Raw genomic sequence first — 20,035 nt, forward strand, 5'->3', positions numbered from 1 at the left:
CCTCATACAACCTCTTTTTCTTTCCCATAAAATACACTACATAAAACATATGCCTTCAGATAGGCATTTTTTATTTTTCTTATCACATCTTCCTTAATACTGTTTTTGCCATGTTTGATACAAATAAAGACAACAATGTTTCAGATGATAACTTCTAGCCTACATTAGCTGCATTCTCACTAAAAAGCATCAGCAAAGCATTTTCTTGAGAAAAGAAATATCTTATGGGTGATGTGCACCTAAAACTTGCTCAAGCACCAAGAGGGATAGCTAGAGTATGTTTGGCAAAACCTGCCTCCGTAGGCTCCTTTGGGAGGAAGGGTGGGGTATATAACAGCAGCAGCAGCAGCAGCAGCAGCAACATTTTTACCAGGCTCACCCAGCTACTCTGGGCGGCTTACAGCACATATAAAAAATTGTAAGACATCAGACATTAAAAAATTCCTGATACAGGGAAAATAATTTTTAAAAAATTAATGATGATAATGATAATGATGATGTAGCATGTGAACTCAGCTGGGTATTATGGCAAAACCTCCCTGTTTCTTGGAGGGACGAGACACATTTCATTTGATTTTGAGAGGGGAAGAGTTTGATGCTGTTTCTTTGGCATTTCCTTCGACAATTTGATAGTGACACAACTGCCTTTGTATAATGCTCCATTAAAATTCTTCCTGACTTGAGTAATCCTCATGGGACTATGAGAATCCTGAAAGTTTGGAATTAGTTTGATGTTTACAATTCATCTGATCTGACCATGGGTAGAAACCAAATTGAGAATTATCCAGAAATTCAGAAGGAAAGAAATGCAGCCATCTGGTTTTCTAATCACCCCCACACCCCCGGGATTTGTGCAAGTACATGTTGCTAAACAGTTTTAACAATAGGCAGTGGGGAAAACTACTCTCCACTTACTCATAAATGGAAGATTTTGCCTTTTTATAAACACTATTATGTTTACAGCACAAGTTAAATTAATCCCCTGTTCTCATTTTCTTCTCTTGTTCAGCTGAACAATAATGACGTACATAGTTTCATATTTTTATGTAACAATATTATAATACATGAACATGTTTAAACACTGAATGGCAGAGGTTTTCAACCTTTTTGAGTCCATGGTTCCCTTGACCAACTATATTCTTTCTGCCCGTGACACCCCTGACCATCATTCGAGGCACCCCAGGGTGCCGTGGCATACTGGTTGAAAACCACTGCTGTATGGCCATCTTGGTTTCCAGTTGCTCTGCCGACCTCAGGTGATTCTCAAGGCACTGATATGGCCTGTCCCAGCCTGTTGGCTTCCTCCTCAGGCTTGTCAGCAGGAAACTCCTTGAGCTCCTCTAACCCATTGTCCTGACCCAGCCAGCCCCTCCAAGATGTCTCCTGGGAACTCAGGACACTAAATAGGATTTGAAAGTCAAGCCTAGTCTCAGCAATATAAGAGCTGTTTATTCTGTTGCTGAGCTGTTACTAAACAAAGCTGTCTTGTTATTTAAATCCTTAGGTCTCGGACAATCTCTTTGGTCTTGGGCAATTACTTTTCTGACTGTAGCCGTATTTGGACATTCATCCTCCTTGCATGTCAGCAGGTCTGCAGAGGAGAGCAGGATGCCTTTCTAAGCCCTGCCTGATCTGGCACATCACTTTGACCATGCTAACAGCCCTCTGTGAGTGTGCGATCAAAGATCTGAAGATGGGAGCCTCATTGAATCTCCCTGCATGATTTGGAATCCTGGCTGGTTCTACACTGCATGGAGAGCCTCCACAAGTACAAGAGGTTTTCCACGCCTGGCCTTCGTCCTCCATACATGAATGGAGGCGTGGCAGAATGTGATGGTGGGAGTAGGATCAGCAAGCAGAGCCCCAAACTCCCTCCATGGAATTCTAATTACATGAAAGGAGAATATAAATGGGTCTTATTTGCAGGTCTCTCTCTGTCTCTCTCTCTCTCTCTCTCTCTCTCTCTCTCTCATCCATCCATCCAACATGCTTGCTGGGGAAAATAATCTCCTGACAGACAGTTAACTCTGCCACCTTTGAGAATGTGGCATAACTGAGTCTTCGCTATTACGTAGACATGTTCAACATGAATAGGTCATATAGCACCAGTTCTGCCTGAATGCTTCCAAGCCCAATTCAAAGGGTTGCTTTGGCCTGTGAAGCTTTCTATGGCTCAGGACCGCAATATCTTCTGGAGCGCCTCTCCTGATATGCACCCACACAGACCCTGAGATCTTATTCTGAGGTCTTTCTCCAGGTTCCTCCTGTGCGGGAGGCTAACAGAGTGGTGACACTGGAGTGGGACTTTTATGTTGTGACTCCCTGTCAATGGAATGCTCTCCCTTCATTTATATTTTTTCAGTGCCCAGTAAATTTTGATAATGTTTTGTTAATAGTGTCTTGCCCAAGCTTCCTGTGGCTGTTATGGGGTTTTTTCTAATTCACCTGTCTGGGATGAGAGCCAGTTTTGCATTGTCTCCAGTCCTTTCTGGAGGGGCAAGTTCAGAAGGAAGTACTGGGGGTGACACTTGTTCACCTCATGGCCAGTGGCATGTGGGGCCTCTCAGGCTTGTTCTCCATGCTATTTTATACATAAAACCACTGTGAAATGTCATCTGGAGTTTTAGGGTACAAAGCCATTAGTAAGCAGGTGACATCACAATCAAAGGAGCTGTCTCTGTTTCAGATCAGTACTGATCTCAGTAATGGATGAGCACAAACAAGTGGAAGCTTCAGTACAGAGGTACTCCTGGTCAGTTGGAAGGTAGATCAGGGAATAGGGATTTGGCCTGTGTTGGACGGGGTTATACTACTCATCCAGCTCAGTTTAGATGAACTCCCGGATTCTGCCCTGAACCTGGATGCAGTGGCCAGGAGTGCTTTTGTACAATTGCATCTTGTGCACCAACTGTGCCCATTTCTTAAGATGTCAGATCGGACCATAGTAAGGCATGCCTTAGTTACATCCAAGTTGGACTACTGTAATGTGTTCTCTGTAGGGCTGCCTTGGAAAACATTTGGAAGTTTCAGCTATTCCTGAATGCTGTGGCCAGACTCTCGACTGGGGCCGGTTACAGGGGGCATGTTACTCCCTGTAAAAACAACTTCACTGTCTGCTGGTCCATTTCCAAGCACAATTCAGAGTTCTCATTATGACCTAAAAAGCCCTAAATGGCTTGGGCCTGAGTTATCTGAAAGATTGTATTTCCTTACATGAAACTGCCTGACTTCTAAGTTCCTCAGGTGATCACATCACATTGGTCGCATCAACTTCAGAAGTACGTCGGGTGGTGACACAAAAGAGAGCCTTTTCTGTTGCTCCTAGATTGCGGAATTCCTTCCCAAGAGAAATAAGATTGGCTGCTTAAATAGTGTCTGTTAAATTCTTGAAGATTGTTCCCAGCATGTACTATTTAAACAGAAGTAATGAAATTATTCCTTATAGAAACTGCACAGTTCATGTCTGAGATTCTTGTCTAAGATTACAAGTTTGACCACAAGCATAGTTTGGAAATTTCAGTGATCAGTAGCTTTGAAGGAAAATTATGTTCTCATAATGTTTTTAAACAACAACCAAAAAGAACAGATGTTGTTACTGGTGTCTTTAACGCCTCCTGAAAGAAAACATCTGTGTTAAACTTCCTGAACATTCTCGGTCTTGAGAACAACTCCCACACAGCCTGAAAAGGAAGCCATGAGCTGGCCATGCAGTTTTCACTCTTTCCTACGGAGTGTTTTAATGCAGGATACTGGTGCCAGATACTGTCTTTTCTTTAAGAGCTTAATGAACCAAGCAGCATTTATGTATTTGAAAATTTATAACCCACTTTTCTTTATGAACTAGATTAAAAGCCACTCCCCAGAAAAAGGTCACTGAAAGCATTTGAACTCGGATATCAAGCGCTGATTTTTTAAAAGTGGCAAGTGGTGTGCCTTAGCGTTCTGTCTGGGGCCTCTTGTTGTGGCCCCTTAGCAGAGCCATATTAACTGTCCAGAAAGGGTTGCTAATGGGGTATCAGCAGAAGTGGGCCCAAGGCACTGTGTGCCACAAAGTCTACTTGGGCCTTCATTTTAAACGCTAGATAAATTAGCACCTCCAGGCTCCAAATCCTGTAGCTCTATGCAGGGCTGAAGAACCAGCTGTAGCTCCCTCTTCTCATGGCTGAGTTTCACCTCCATGGGCCTCATCCGCTCCATTACCAGGCCCAGGCAGAGCAGAGTTAGCATCCTGTTCTCTGCCATTGCCGCAGAGGCCGTGTGTGCTCGGTGGTTGTGTTTCAACTTGCCCTGTATCTCTTTTGACCAATAACATTTCCCTTTCACCTGTTTTGGGTTGAGGTAGCCTAAGGTAACAGCTAGGTCCTCTTGCTCCCTCGTCACATCTCTGAAACCACCCATTTGTTACCCTTTCAGGGAAGCTTTTAATGTTTAACTGACTATTGTATTTTAATATTCTGTTGGAAGCCGCCCAGAGTGGCTGGGGAAACCCAGCCAGATGGGCAGGGTATAAATAATAATAATAATAATAATAATAATAATAATAATAATAATAATAATAATAATAATATCATCATCATCATTATCATTATTTGGTTCCTGTAGAATAGTTTGGTAATTAGGCAAGTTACTCAATAAATTTAGGTGAGAATATTGGGAAAACATGCATGAGTGATAGTTGTAAATCCTATCTAGACAAGTGGCTTGACTAAATTTTTTTAAACCGAAGGAGATGCACACACATGCTTCCTCTTGCCAGGTATGAAAGAGGACCCCATATATTCACAGAGGTCCAGCTACCATAGATGACAATGGGGAGGCCCAGGTGCCTGCTGGATTCAGGATTGGGGCCAGTGATTCTAATATACACAAGAATAATCCTAAACCAAGATTTTTAAGAGTAATGCTGTATTTTATAAACAAATAGTATATGTTATATTTTTCATTATTCTACTATTGTGATCTTTTGAAACTATTTTATGTGACTTGTGATGTGAAAATTAAGATAAAAAATACTTAGAATATTCAAATTGGTGACATTATATGGTGACATGATTATTTTCCAAAAGATGAAATAGTCTGGGGAAGCATCTGATAAATTAATTTGAATCATGAGAAAGGAGAGGCCTCTTCAGTTGTTTGGATGACTGTCTAATTTACTGCTCACAAACAAGAACATGACTTTTGGGAACTCAGTAGAGAGAATTCCTTAGCGGGCACTTTTATGAGGATTTAATGTTAATTTTGACCTTATTTGCAATTTTAAAAATCATTCTAACGGCTGAATCACCTCCCTGGAATTAGTTTAATTTCCTGGGAGTAAATGTCATATGTCTGGATGACTCAGTTTAAATGAACAGTAAATTACATGACCATTAGACTAAACATGGTGAGATTTTCTTCTTTAGCATTTTAGAAAAATAAATTTGAATTTGCCTTTATTTTTCATGTACAGTGGTACCTCTACTTACGAACTTAATTCGTTCTGGAGGTCCGTTCTTAACCTGAAACTGTTCTTAACTAGAGAACAGAACATTCTTTTGCTAATGGGGCCTCTTGCTGCTGCTGCGCCGCTGGCACACGATTTCCGTTCTCATCCTGGGGCAAAGTTCTCAACTCAAGGTAACTCTTCCAGGTTAGCAGAGTTTGTAACCTGAAGCGTTTGTAACCTGAGGTGTTTATAACTCAAGGTATAAGCTTTAATTTCTGGCAGCTAATGAATGCAGCAGTGTCTAAAGGTCCAACATATTAATTAGAGCAGCAAAAGAGACAAATTCTGGACTCCTTTCCACGTATCACCATGCTTAGTATCAAACTGTTTCTTGATCATCCCTAGACCCTCATTATGCGGGGGGGGGGATATGCTGTCACTCTACCTTATGCTCTTATGCTCATCCAGCCCAGAAGGGAAGGGAAACCCAAACTACCCAAACGCAGCAAATCAGTAGGAAAAGTGGCAGGCATGCCCACCACACCCCTAGAAACTCCACTAGTGCACCCCCAACATGGCAAAACCCCAAATGCACAGAGACGGAGGGAGCCAGCCACTCAGGAGGCAGCACCGCAGAAAGAGACAGCCAGGCCAGGGACCTCTAGGGGAGCCTGTGGCCTTGTCTGCTGAAGCACAAAACACACACCTAAGAGTGTGGAGCAACTCCCCTTGCATTTGGGACCTTTAAGTTTAGAGAAAAGGCAAGTAAGAGGCAACATGGTAGAAGTTTATAAAACTGTGTGTGGCATGAAGAAAGTGGATAGAGAAAAGTTTTTCTTCCTCTCTCATAACACTAGAACTTGTGGATGTCCAATGAAAGTGAATGTTGAAAGATTCAGGACAGATAACACAGCGCAGAGTTAAACTATGGAACTCTCCCCCACAAGAGGCAGCGATGGCCACCAGCTTGGATGGCTTTAAAAGAGAATCAGGCGGATTCATGCAGGACAAGAGGGCGACCAACTGCTATTGGCCACAGGGGAGGCAGCCATGCTTCTGAATACCAGTGGCTGGAAAATGCAGAAGGGGAGAGTTGCTCTTGTTTGTGGCTTTCCCTTTGGGGCAATTGGTTGGCCACTGTGAGGACAGGAGGCTGGACCAGATGGCCCCCTGGGCAGATCCAGCAGTCCTTCCAATGTTCCTATGAAAAGCTAGCAAGGGAATCACCATGTCCATGAATAGCTGCAACAGTTGCTTTGGCACCCATGTTATTGCAACATACTCCTAGGAGCCCTGGGTCAAATCTCTCCTACGGGGAACATTTTGCTCCCCCACATCTGTGGAGTAGTTTGGGCTTCTGGCACTGTTTAATGAATACCTGAGATGGCGGTAGATTAACAGTAACTCTTCTCTTGTCTAAATACAACTTCCCAACACAACCTCATCAGACTTATTAATGCACACTTTCCTTTGTGCTTCAGTCCTTCTGTTCTGGTCTCATTTTTCATGCTAGACCACATGAGGCATTGCCCATGTAAGGCACTGTCTGTTTATTCAGGATCATATTTCATTACACAAGACATTGCTTTCCTTCCTATAATATATGGCAACAAGAGGCCGGCTGTTGGTAACCATTTTAGGGACAAATCTTCTTGCCTAAGAGTCACGGTGACGTGGGAGCAGACTAAACTAATGCCTCCTTCCAAGCCTGACCTACTTGCCTACTAAACAGTCTTGCACTTCAAACTGTAATGAATTTAGTGGAAGTATTCCTTAAAAGTGCATTTGTGGTTCTAGTTTTCTGGTGTTACTATTGATGTGGTTGATGAGTGCCATCTACAGGTCTATTTTAAAGATAAAACTTTCAAAATGTAAAGGATCTATTTTACTTTTTTATTTTGTATTTTTATGTTGTGACGCACCCTGTGATCTTCTGATGAAGGGTGGTATACAACTTTAATAATAATAATAATTTATCTGTTTTGTCATCTGTAATAAATGGCCTTAGCCCTATACACCTGAAGGAGTATCTCCACCCGCCTCATCCCGCCTGGACACTGAGCTCCAGCTCCAAGGGCCTTCTGGCGCTTCCCTCCTTGCGAGAAGTGAGGTTGCAGGGAACCAGGCAAAGGGCCTTCTCGGTAGTGGCGCCTACCCTGTGGAATGCCCTCCCACCAGATGTCAATGACATGAGTAATTATATAACATTTAGGAAACATCTGAAGCTTTTTAAGGTTTAATGTCCTACTATGTTTTTATATATGCTGGAACTGCCTAGAGTGGCTGGGGCAACCCAATCAGATGGGCAGGATACAGACAGACAGAAGAATGCAGGGCAAAGTGGCGCATCCGTGCACGCGTGTGGAGCTGTTTGCACTTCTGCACATGCGCAAAGCGCAATTTAGCGCTTCTGCGCATGTGTGAGTGGCAAACCTAGAAGTAACCTGTTCTGGGTTTGCCATGGACATTCACCGGAACGGACGCTAGACTAGGCAGACATTCACGGAGGTATTACTGTATATATATAATTATATATTTAAAAACCATTCCCCAGTTAAGTGGGCTTCACAATTCTATACATGTTGCAACCTTATACAGTTACCTGGGAGTAAGCGCTATTGAATACAGTGAGACTTATTTCTAAGTAAACCCGTATGGTAATGACGCACTGGTGTGTACTGTTGAAATGCAATAGCAAAAGAGACTTCTCTGATGCTTGGTCAACAAGCAGAAATACTTCTCTAGAATAAAGTGTGAAAACTAGGGCTTCCTTGCATTTGTTACTCATTTGCACTGCAAAATATTTGGGTGGATGTTACTGTTCAGAGGAATTAGACTTCTGTAAAAATTGCTAGCTTCTTTATTAAGAGAAGCACAGGTTTCTTCATTACTGCAGAGATCAAGTGTTACATGCATTACCATAGTTTCTAAAGAATTGTGTTTGTTGTGATTTTCAGGGCCAACCAGGACTTCTTGGGCAGCAGGGATTCCCAGGACCGCCTGGAGTGGGAGGTATCCCAGGACTTCCAGGGCACAAAGGATATAAAGGCGAAAGAGGCCAGCCAGGAATAACTGGACCAAAGGGAGAAGCGGTAATGATATAATTTCCATTAGGCTAACAACTGTAAAGAAAGACTGGGCTTTTTAATCATGTTTCCTTTTTCTTCTTAGGGACAAAGAGGGGTCACTGGTTTTTCTGGTGCAGATGGCATTCCTGTAAGTAGACACTCATTTAATATACTGAAATAAGAGGGTCTTTCTGTAAATAGTTCAGACTGCTTTCAAATAATCTTTCCATTATGAAAGATCTGCTGCCTATTGAGTTCAGTAACATGTAAAAATAGGCCCGCTTTTCTCTAAAACAACCAGGTGGTTGCCAAACATAAATTAAAAACACATCAAAAATACAGACAAAATAAAATGAAGGTTCTTCAAACAGCTCTTGTTTATTCACAGGCCAGAACAGAACTGAACTGAAGGGTTCAGCCAGCCTGCTTATATAGAGCTGTTATAAAACTTATATGTATATAAAAGTTATATGTATATATAAAAGGAGTATATGTTAGAAAAGTTCAGCAGTCCCAGGAATGCCTGCAACTCCGTCTTGTTCTTTGGGATGGGGGCCTGCTGGATAGCACAGATCTTGGATGTTGTCGGGTGAAGGCCGGAGGCGTCGATAAGATAGCCCAGGAACTCCACCTGTGGAATGGCAATCCGGCATTTCTCCTTCTTTACCTTGAGCCCGGCCTCCTGGAACCTGGTCAGCACGGCGCGGAGGCACTCGAACAGCTGCTGGTGTGAGTCTGTGGACACCAAGACATCGTCAAAATACGGTACCATGCCCGGAAGCCCTTGCAGGAGACGTTCCATAAGGCTATGGAAGATGTGAGGAGCCACACTCACCCCGAACTGCAAATGGCGGCAACAGAATGCCCCTCGGTGGGTGGCGATAGTCTGGGCTTCAGCGGTGGCATCGTTGACAGGCAGTTGTTGATAGACTTGGGCAAGGTCCATCTTAGCGAAGACCTTACCCTCACCCAGGGAATGCAACAGGTGTTGGACAACAGGAACCGGGTAAGGGTGCTGCTGAAGTGCCTTGTTGATTGTGCACTTGTAATCGGCGCAGATTCTCATCAACCCGTCCGGCTTGACAGGCGTGACGATGGGGGTTTCCCACTTGGCGTGGTCAACCGGCTCCAAAACTCCTTGGGCGATCAGCTTGTCCAGTTGTTCATCCTTGAGAGCAAAAGGAACCTGGCGTGGCTTTAGCTTGATGGGGGCAACTTGTGGATCAAGGCTAAAGGAGATGGGCGTACCTGTATATTGACCCAAAGTGCCGTCAAAAACCTCAGCAAAGTCTTTGATCAGACCCTCAGTCTCTGCATTTGAGATGCAGTTGATGCTGGTGACTTTCAGGCCGAGGGAATCAAACCAGTCTAGCCCTAGGAGGCTTGGCCGCTGACCTTCGACCACCACCAGTCGGAGCAGGCCCGAAAAATCCTTGAAGGCGACCCGGAACTGGCCAACGCCTACCACGGGAATGTCGTTACCCTGGTAGTCTCTCAGGTGTATGCAGTGAGAGTCAAGTTGCCTTTTGGACACTCTGTGTATGAGTCTTTTGATGGTGCTCCAAGACACGATGGATAGGGCAGACACGGTGTCGATCTCCATGTCACACGGAGCGCCTTCAATGAGCACAGTGACGTTCAGCTTGTGTCGCGTAGGCGAGTTGGTTTGGCCAATCGTGGTTCCAGATGGGCAGTGGCAGTTGGTGAGAGAGAAACAGCTTTCCTTGGCGGACTGGAGTGAAGACTTGGACTTGTGACATGGTGAAGGGGGGGTGTTGTACGGAGCCGATCGGCAGACCTTAGTGATGTGGCCCCTTCTGGAACATTTCCAACAGATGGCATCTCTGAATCGACACTTGGCACGGGAATGGTTGCCTCCACAGCTGGCACATTCCGATTGGCCCTTGGACTTCTGTTGGAACTTCCCGCACTCCCGCTTCGTCTGGTGCACGTCATCGTCTTCACTGGAGGATGCCTCATCACTGCTGGCCTCTTCATGATGCACTGGAACTGGCTTCCTAGCAAGACGCGGGCTGCTGGCCTTGCAGATCTCCTGGGCAGAGAGTGCTGCAGCTTTCGAGGCCGCGGCCTCCTCAATGGCCTTCTGCAGCGTGAGGTCTGGCTTGGCAAGGAGACGTCGTTGCAGACGGATGTCCCGTACCCCACAGATGATTTGATCCATCAGGGCATCGTCTAAGTCTCGGAATTCGCAGTGCATTGCAGCCTGTCGGAGGGTGGCGGTGTAGTTGTTAATTGACTCTCCCTCTGCCTGGTTCTGGTGGTAGAACACATGACGGGCAGCAATCTTGGAATGCTTTGGTGCGTAGTGGTTGTGGAGCTTCTCTTGAATCGTGTCCCATGGCGCTGCCTGGACTGCTTGAGGCGCAACCAATGCTCGGGCCGTCTCGAACACCTTGGGCCCACAGAGGCTGAGGAATAGGCTCCGCTTACGCTCCTCTGACACTTCTGTCAGCTCGTTGGCTTGGAGGTAGCAGTCAAACTGAGCAAGGTCGGAGTCCCATGATTCAGAGGCTGGGGCAAACAGCAATAGAGGCACGAGTGAAGCCATGGTTCCGATGCCGACGTAGAGAGCGATGGATGGAACACAGTGCTCTAGCCAGAACAGTCAGCTCTGAATTGGTTCTGTTCAGTGATTTCGCTCGGTGTTTCAGCTCAGTGATTCAGCTCCATCCTCGTCACCAGTGTTAAGTTGTGGGTGAACATATCAGACGGCACAGCGGTTCTTCAAACAGCTCTTGTTTATTCACAGACCACAACAGAACTGAACTGAAGGGTTCAGCCAGCCTGCTTATATAGAGCTCCACTACAACACAACTGTAACCACTTTCTGTAACTATCCAATCACTGAACGTCACTTTCAATCCCTTATTTGCATATGTGGACCTGACTGAAAACTATCTACAGTATCCCCCTTCTGGCCCAGGGTGAGAACTTCAGTACATAACAGAAATAGAATAGTAAAAGTTTAAACAGATAGTAATATAAAACTAAATATTAATTTAAAACAGTAGATTCTGTAGTAAAAGCTGACTGGATTTTTTTTTAAAGTTCCATGGATCTCCACCAGTTGCACAGTCCACCCCCTGTCTCTCCTGCCTACCTGCCTAATTTCACAGAGAGAAGGTATACAAGCCATTCTACGAAATAAAAACCAATCTTTTGTGCTACAGATAGTGAATGTTTTGGAGGATATTTAAAGTGCAAATAACCTTGGGCAAATGACGAAGGCTTGTGAATCTACCTTTCACCAAATTCTGAACATGAGAAATTAATGAGGAGGCATTATTGTCAAAGTAAAACTTGGTTTTGAACTTTCTAATTAACAATGTGTTGTATAAAATAATAAACAAAGAAGTTTTACTCCTATGCTCTTTTCCAGAACTACCCAGGCATGTATCCCAGAACTGGCTTCCTCCATACTGATTTCCCCTGATTTTAGAGATTCTTGACACAAAATCTCTCAAGCCCAATTTTAAATATGGATCCAGACAGTCAAAAAGAACTTACCCATGCTATGTACCACACACCAAGCAGGTAGTTTAAACTGAATTTAAATGCACTGCACACCACTGTGCCTGTCCAAGTTGGCACTCCAGGTTTGGGGCCTACTCACACTGGATGCCTAGAGAAGGTGACTTGGCTCAAAGCAGAGCCTGGATTCATGCAGTTCTTCTTGTGCACTTGGTGTCACATTTGACTTTTGCCTCAGTAAGCTTCCTTTTTTAAATAGAAGAGAGGGAACTGATGATAGATTGGCATCTCTTCTTTTCACTTATGTTTCTCCACTCTTCCCAGCCCACTGATTGTCCATGTGTCTACTTCCTTTTCCCACTGATGGCTTTTCAAGTTTTCTGGGGTATCTGGTTTAAACTACAGAGATATTTTAAAGAATTTCCCCCCACTCAGTTTTCTCATGGAGTCATTGCTTAGGGTAATGGTGAGAACATTTAAGAGCTGTATGAAGACTAGGAAGTAGAAACTAAAAACAGATGGTTGGATAAACATTCTTGTGTTTGTTCTGTCTCTGCAGGGTCATCCGGGTCAAGCAGGATCAAGGGGCAAACCAGGCCATGATGGCTGTAATGGGACCAAGGGGGACGCTGGTCAGCAGGGAGGCCAGGGACCTGGAGGCTTGCCCGGATTCTTTGTAAGTTGCTAACACTGAATGAATAAATGGAATGTAACTACATCTTAGTTAATGCAACCTTTGCAAATGTTTTGTAAACCACAGCAAATTGTACGCTGCTCCTTATCACCAGTGTCAGGAGAAGAGTAGTAGATTTTCCCTCACGGGAGTAAGCCTGGTGGAGTGTTTATGCGAATTTGTCTTGTTAGCATTATGTCTTAAAATCCTGCAAAAACTATAATTCCTCCATAGCTCTGCTTTGTAATAAATCCCAAGATCCCTAGCATTCATCTTGTACAGCGATAATTCCTAGGCTAACACAGAGCTCCCTTATCTTGTGTAGTCACAAATCATGGACCACCAAAACCATGCATTCACTTTGCCATGGGAGGCAGTGTGAGGGAGCCTCACCCCCTCTAGGTCCCACCTCTTCTCCAAGCTACACTCCTTCTCCACACCTTGCTTGACTGCCATGTGGGGCACCCCCCCCCCACAGGGGGCAATTTGATTTTATGGGGGCAATTTGGAAGCTTGTTTAGACCAAGTTAATGGCCTTTTAGGCTTCCTACATGTGAATAGGGGTTCACTTTTTGAATAATAAGAATTATATGTCACCGGGGGGGGGGCACGAGGATTTTAGAGATGCTTAGGTGGGTCATGGCCAAAAAAAGGTTGGGAACCACTGCTTTAGTGGTTTTGCCTGACTGGAATGTGCCCTTGCATGTGATGGTGCCTGTTCCTTGCTTGGATGGAGACGTGTGAAAAAGAAACACCTGAGTTTGGGTGGCTACTGTGCAAAGGTAACAGTCCCATCCATTATGTGTGGTGTGGAGAAAGTGGGTGGAGACACTTTTTCTATCTCTTTTAAACAGCTGTTTCTAACTTTTTAACTGATAATTTCGTAATTCCATTCTTTTTTGTAAACTGCTTTGAGGGGTTTTTTGTTTTTGTTTTGCTTACAATCAAATGGAGTTTGTGTGTATCATTTTTTGGTGGGAGGACCTCTCACATAATACTGGAACCTAGGACCATTGGAAAATTCAGAACAGAAAAAAAGAGATTAAACTATGGAGGTTGCTGCCACAGGATATAGTATTGGCCACCAAGCTGGCTTAAAAAGGGATCCGACAAGTTCATGTAGACTAAGGCTGTCAATTCCTACTAGCCATGTTGGTTATGATTACTGCTGGAGGCAGTGTGCCTCTGAATACCAGTTCACGTGTGAAGTTCTTCATGTACATTGTTGTTTCAGACCTGGTGTGCTAGGAGAATTAATTACTATCTTCCATTGTTCAGTTCTTTACTGTGTTTATCTGGATGGTACAAGGTCACATTCCATTCCTTCCGCTGTTCACCAACTAGCAAATGGGCTGCAGCCATAAATGACTCACAGAGTACATGTACAGTCTCTGCTATTAAAATTCCACTCTGGAGTTCTTCCTTGGCACACAGTTAAATACAAGATCTTTTATGAAACTCGGCCTCTTGCCAGATCTGTTCAGCAGCTGTTCATTCTTCTTGCTCTGCATTGCTCCCTCACATTCCTGGCCCAATCCAAAGATAATTTTAAATAGAGTCCATTCAACCTTGGTCGAGGGCAGAGGGCATAATAAAACCTTGTTAAATTCCTTGTTGAGCATAAATCAAAAGTTTCCCTCCTCTTTTCCATGGTAACAGGCAGAATAACATAGCCGTGGCTACACACGTCTCTTTCATTTTACGGGGAGGACAAGAAAAAGACCACCTTGTCCTCCCCTTTCCTTTCTTGGCTGTTGTGAGGATATTCAAACTTTAGAAAAAACATTCGATACCTTCAAAGAGCCAGGCCCAGTCCTTTGGGCAGCTAGTTGATTGCAGCCCATTATCATATGTCGATCCCGGAGCACCTCTTGATTAAACGCTAGTATACCAGATTAAGGATGAACCAACCCAAATCATGCCAGAGACAAAAGCTCGTCCACATCAGGGACACACTCCCAGGTCGCACTCCCTTTCAAGTTGGCAGACACGGGCTTGAGCAGCACAGCGGGGCGCAGTGAGCTCCCCAGACCCCACTGGGGAACATGGTCAGGATTTTCACCTCATAAATCCTGGCTTTCCCCTGCCTGAACCTCACCTGCAGTGGGGAGTGAACACCTTTGACTCGTGATAAAGCAGGAAATTGAACAAAGGTGCCTTCTTGATCTCAATTGGCAGGGAGTTCCATATTGCAGGTGCTGCCACACTAAACGATCAAGTTCTTACAAATGCGGAACGGGTATATGTGGCATGTGGAGTAGTCCCAATATGGGCCACAAATCCTATAGTTTGCAACTTACCTTCATTTAAATTTACAACACTACCTTCTGTTGGCTTGAGATAGGGTTTAGGAAGGCTTTTACTCCATACCCATGTTGGAAAGCACATTTTTTCAATGGATTCCTAGATCGGAAGAGGAATGGTAGTGCTTACATATGGATACACATAGATTTACTGAAACAACTCCATAAAACCCTTGTGCTGTTAGTGATCATGGGCAGAGAGCTAAATACTTGTTTTCAACCACTGTAGGGAATCCAAGGACCCAAAGGTCAGAAGGGAGAGCCCTTTGTTTTTACTCCGGAATTAGCCGTGCAGTTCAGGGTAAGTTTGCGCTGCTGTTAAGAACTTAAAAAGATGTTGTGCAAAGTTAGCATGTTTTCTGGTACCATGGTTTTTTGGTTACCATGTTTTACTCTACAGTGGTGCCCCGCAAGACGAATGCCTTGCTAAACGAAAAACCCGCAAGACGAAAGGGTTTTCCGATTTTTAGCGGCTTCGCAAGACGAATTTCCCTATGGGCTTGCTTCGCAAGACGAAAGCCCATAGGGAAATCTCCGGGGACAGCGGGGAAGCGCAGCAAGCCTTCTCCTCTGTTCCCGGACCTGTCCTGAAGGCAGTGGGAGGTCCGGGAACAGAGGAGAAGGCGCACAGCGCTTCTCCTCTGTTCCCGGGGCTTGCGGTGGGAGGAGGGTTTTTCCTCCCCACCGCCAACATTCAGAACAGCTACCCCTATCCGCAGCTTGGAGAGCCCTGCGGGGAAGTCCTGCAGGGCTCCCCAAGCTGCAAATGTCTGCCCCGCGCGAGGGGTGCTCTGCTTAAGAGCGCCCCTCGTGCGGGGCAGCAGGCTGCTATCCGCAGCTTGGAGAGCCCTGCGGGGAAGTCCTGCAGGGCTCCCCAAGCTGCGAATGTCTGCCCCGCGCGAGGGGCGCTCTGAAGCAGAGCGCCCCTCGCACGGGGCAGCAGGCTGCTATCGGCAGCTTGGAGAGCCCTGCGGGGAACTCCTGCAGGGCTCCCCAAGCTGCAGATGTCTGCCCCACGCGAGGGGTGCTCTGCTTAAGAGCGCCCCTCGTGCGGGGCAGCAGGCTGCTATCCGCAGCTTGGAGAGCCCTGCGGGGAAGTCCTGCAGGGCTCCCCAAGCTGCGAATGTCTGCCCCGCGCAAGGGGCGCTCTGAAGCAGAGCGCCCCTCGCGCCAGGCAGCAGGCTGCTATCCTCAGCGTAGGCAGCCCTGGGGAACTCTTCTGAAGGCTGGCGGCGGGAGAAGGGCTTTTCTTCCCACCGCCAACCTTCAGAAGGCTGGTCTGAAGGCGGTCTCCATAGGAACGCATTAATTGATTTTCAATGCATTCCTATGGGAAACCGTGCTTCGCAAGACGAAAAACTCGCAAGAAGAAAAAACTTGCGGAACGAATTAATTTCGTCTTGCGAGGCACCACTGTACCTCCTTTCAAATGTTTTGAGAGTCTCAGCTCTTCCTGAATATGCGAGAAGTTTGAAACCTTCCAGTTATGTTCTGAAGCCAAATTTTCAGGAGGAAGGCTTTTTTATTATGTTCCCAAATGTAGACTGTCAACTGAAAAGCTTGCATCTCATTTTTCAGTGTATATCTGTAGAAATAGATTCTATCCAATGCAAGTAAAATATCATCCTATGCAAGTTCTGTAACAGTTATCATAGCATTACAAATCTTTATGGTCAAGAAAAGTCCTTTTCCATGGGCTGTTCCCCATGCTCTTTCAAGTGAATATATTGAAACAAATCATATACTGTATAGACATAGGTATTATGTTTTATAGGAAATAAGTATTTGCATATTAGTTGTTAAATGTTTTGTTTCTGTTACAAATATGAATTGAAGACATTATCATACTGACAAAATTTACTTTTCTAATTACTTTTATCTTTTGCATTTTGCAAATAATCACAAAGTTCTGTAAATAATGTATATATGTACCTTTTTATTTCAATGTAGTAGAAATTGCTGTTTATGTTAGACTTGCAGTTACTATCTAAGATTTCTTTCTCTAGGGAGACACTGGTGACCCAGGTTTGAGGGGCTTCCCGGTAAGTACTAAGGTGATAAATAACAATTTTTTAAGAGTGACTTTATGATAAACTATTAAGGAACAGTTTGATTTTAAAAACAAGCAATTATCTTCCTGTCTAGGGACCTCAGGGTGCTCCTGGTGCAGTGGGTATATTTGGTCCAGTTGGAAACACAGGTCTACCTGTAAGTATAATGAAATGCATAAATTAAAATTCATCAGCTGCCCTGGGGAATGGTTACACGAATGCAGATAGCAGCGTGGTATCCTGATGACTGCACATGGGCAAATCTCAGAACTCCTCAAGTTAGAATTAATGCTTTTTAATTAGTATTTAAAAAATGAAAGGACACTGGAGTGCTGAAACAGTTATTAAAATATTTAGATTCTAGGTACATTTTAAAAGCTGTATGTGAAATACATATATTTACATGAAGTGAGCACTCCGAAGGGATCCCTTACTGTCTAACTTCTGTTTTCAGGGACCTCCAGGGCCACCAGGATCTCCAGGACTTCAGGTAAGTCTTTTTCTGATGATTGGGACCATCTTGGGTCCACAGAACATGATCCACAGGTCTGTTGCAAATGCAAATTTGCTATAGAAGTTCCTTTGGTCAGTTGAGGAGTTTAAGTCATAAAGATAAAGTGGAATACCACAATTCTGGGTGGCAGAATGGGTTACTTTCTTTGACCTAGGCTGCTTCTTTGGAGATAAGTTTAAATGCAATTCAGAGAACAGTGAAGCAATAAGGGCTTCCTTCAACTGCTCAATCAATGAGGCTGGAAAGTTTTGAGAAATGGGAGGTGGAGCATCTGGAGTGGCTGGAGAGGGGTCATGATGCTCTTGTCTCTGATCCTCAGAAAAACCTAAACATTCTGGCTCAGAATCAGATAAAGCATCAATCTGCGCCTCACCCGCAGATGGTGGTATAGTCTTAGCATTCGACTGAGTGGAAGCACTTTTAGGAGCAGAGGCCTGCTCTGTATTGCGAGCCTGGGACTGAGGTAAAATTATGGAAGAAAGGCGCTGGGGGAGCAGTCTTAGCACATCCCTCAGCTTTAGAGGACACTTTAAGTGTTTCAGTTTTTGCTTTGCTTTTTCAGAGGCGGGTCGCTTAAGCCACAAGTGTTCTCCATGGCTGCCATTAAGACAGCAAAGAGGCGCGCGCACACAAAAGCACACAGATAGCCTCTGATTTTCACCAAATAAACACTCAACTCCATTTGCCACACTGTGGACTGGGAGGAGGATTATAGAAATTCAGCCCCAGAGGTCTCTATTCGCCACTTCATGGACCAGGAGAAAAGGCAGGCAAAAACCTCACACCAAACTACACACTCTGTTTGCCACTCCGTGAACCGGATGTGGGGGGAAACAGAAGCCACACACACACTCCTTGTCGCAGCTGCCAACCAGGAGGATGAGGACAAGGGGCGGGCCCTCTGTCGCCGCCAAAACGAACCAGGACTCAGTATCAAAAGCCAATAGAAGCAGGCAGGCAGGGACATACCGTATTTTTCGCCCTATAGGACGCACTTTTTCCCCTCCAAAAATGAAGGGGAAATGTGTGTGCGTCCTATGGGGCGAATGCAGGCTTTCGCTGAAGCCTGGAGAGCGAGAGGGGTCGGTGTGCACCGACCCCTCTCCCTCTCCAGGCTTCAGGAAGCTATCCGCAAGCCGTGGGAGCCCACGGGAGTTCCCCCAGGGCTCCCCCGGCTTGCGCAGAGCTGCCTGCATCACGAAGCCCCGGCGCGCTGAGCAGTCGCGCCAGGGCTTTGGGTAGCTCTGCGCAAGTCGCGGGAGGGCTCCCCCGCTTGCGCAGCGCTGCTTCTTCTTCTTTTTTTAAAAGATATTTATTAAGGTTTTCAAATTTTTATGCAAACAAAAAACAAACAAAAAAATTAAAAAAAACATATGGTTCATAATACATAATTTTCAATAACATATTTCTCTGACCTCCTCATACCTCCCCTTCTTGTATTCCATTTCAGATTATTTGTTCAGCAAATCCTTAACTTAAAGCATTACAGCTTATAATAACACCTTATTTTCTATCCAATCCTTTTTTTTTCATATTCCTTTATATCATTACAGCTAGAAACCACTCAATTTCAATCCAGCATCATTCAGCATTCCTTAATTTTACAATATTTCTGTAAGTAGTCCTTAAATTTTTTCCAATCTTCTTCTGCCGACTCTTCTCCCTGGTCACGGATTCTGCCAGTCATTTCTGCCAATCCCATACAGTCAATCAGTTTCATCTGCCATTCTTCCAGAGTGGGTAGATCTTGCGTCTTCCAATACTTTGCAATGAGTATTCTTGCTGCTGTTGTAGCATACATAAAAAACGTTCTGTCCTTCTTTGGCACCACTTGGCCAACCATGCCCAGGAGAAAGGCCTCTGGTTTCTTCAAGAAAGTATACTTAAATACCTTTTTCAACTCATTGTATATCATTTCCCAGAAAGCCTTAATCCTAGGGCACGTCCACCAAAGGTGAAAGAATGTACTTTCATTTTCCTTACATTTCCAACATTTGTTGTCGGGCAAATGATAGATTTTTGCAAGCTTGACTGGGGTCATGTACCACCTGTACATCATTTTCATAATATTCTCTCTTAAGGCATTACATGCCGTAAATTTAATCCCGGTGGTCCACAATTGTTCCCAGTCAGCAAACATAATATTATGTCCAGCGTCTTGTGCCCATTTAATCATTACAGATTTAACCGTCTCATCCTGAGTATTCCATTTCAGCAGCAGGTTATACATTTTTGACAAAGTCTTAGTTTTGGATTCTAACAATTCTGTTTCCAATTTAGATTTTTCCACCTGGAAACCAACTTTCTTATCCAAATTGTAAACCTCCATTATCTGATAGTAATGAACCCAATCTCGCACCTTATCTTTTAATTTCTCAAAACTCTGCAATTTCAGTCTGTCCCCTTCTTGCTCCAAAATTGGCCATTTAGCCTCCATATTAAGTTTTTTCTGAGCCTTAGCCTCCATTGGTGACAACCACCTTGGAGTTTTATTTTCCAATAGATC

The 20,035-nt window shown here is 44.6% G+C and overlaps 1 protein-coding gene across 3 annotated transcripts in view; it reads left to right on the top strand.

Annotated features, from left to right (window-relative positions):
- COL4A2 (collagen type IV alpha 2 chain) overlaps positions 1-20,035 on the top strand; it is a 170,191-nt gene that overhangs the window by 68,196 nt on the left and 81,960 nt on the right. For all 3 annotated transcript variants that reach the window (XM_053380243.1, XM_053380245.1, XM_053380244.1), the window contains 7 exons: positions 8,386-8,520; positions 8,600-8,644; positions 12,548-12,664; positions 15,194-15,265; positions 16,971-17,006; positions 17,110-17,172; positions 17,470-17,505. In XM_053380243.1, the coding sequence (XP_053236218.1) occupies positions 8,386-8,520; positions 8,600-8,644; positions 12,548-12,664; positions 15,194-15,265; positions 16,971-17,006; positions 17,110-17,172; positions 17,470-17,505 (504 nt within the window). The remainder of the gene's footprint in view (positions 1-8,385; positions 8,521-8,599; positions 8,645-12,547; positions 12,665-15,193; positions 15,266-16,970; positions 17,007-17,109; positions 17,173-17,469; positions 17,506-20,035) is intronic.

This window comes from Podarcis raffonei, chromosome 3 (genome assembly GCF_027172205.1).
Source record: "Podarcis raffonei isolate rPodRaf1 chromosome 3, rPodRaf1.pri, whole genome shotgun sequence".
NCBI lineage: Eukaryota > Metazoa > Chordata > Lepidosauria > Squamata > Lacertidae > Podarcis > Podarcis raffonei.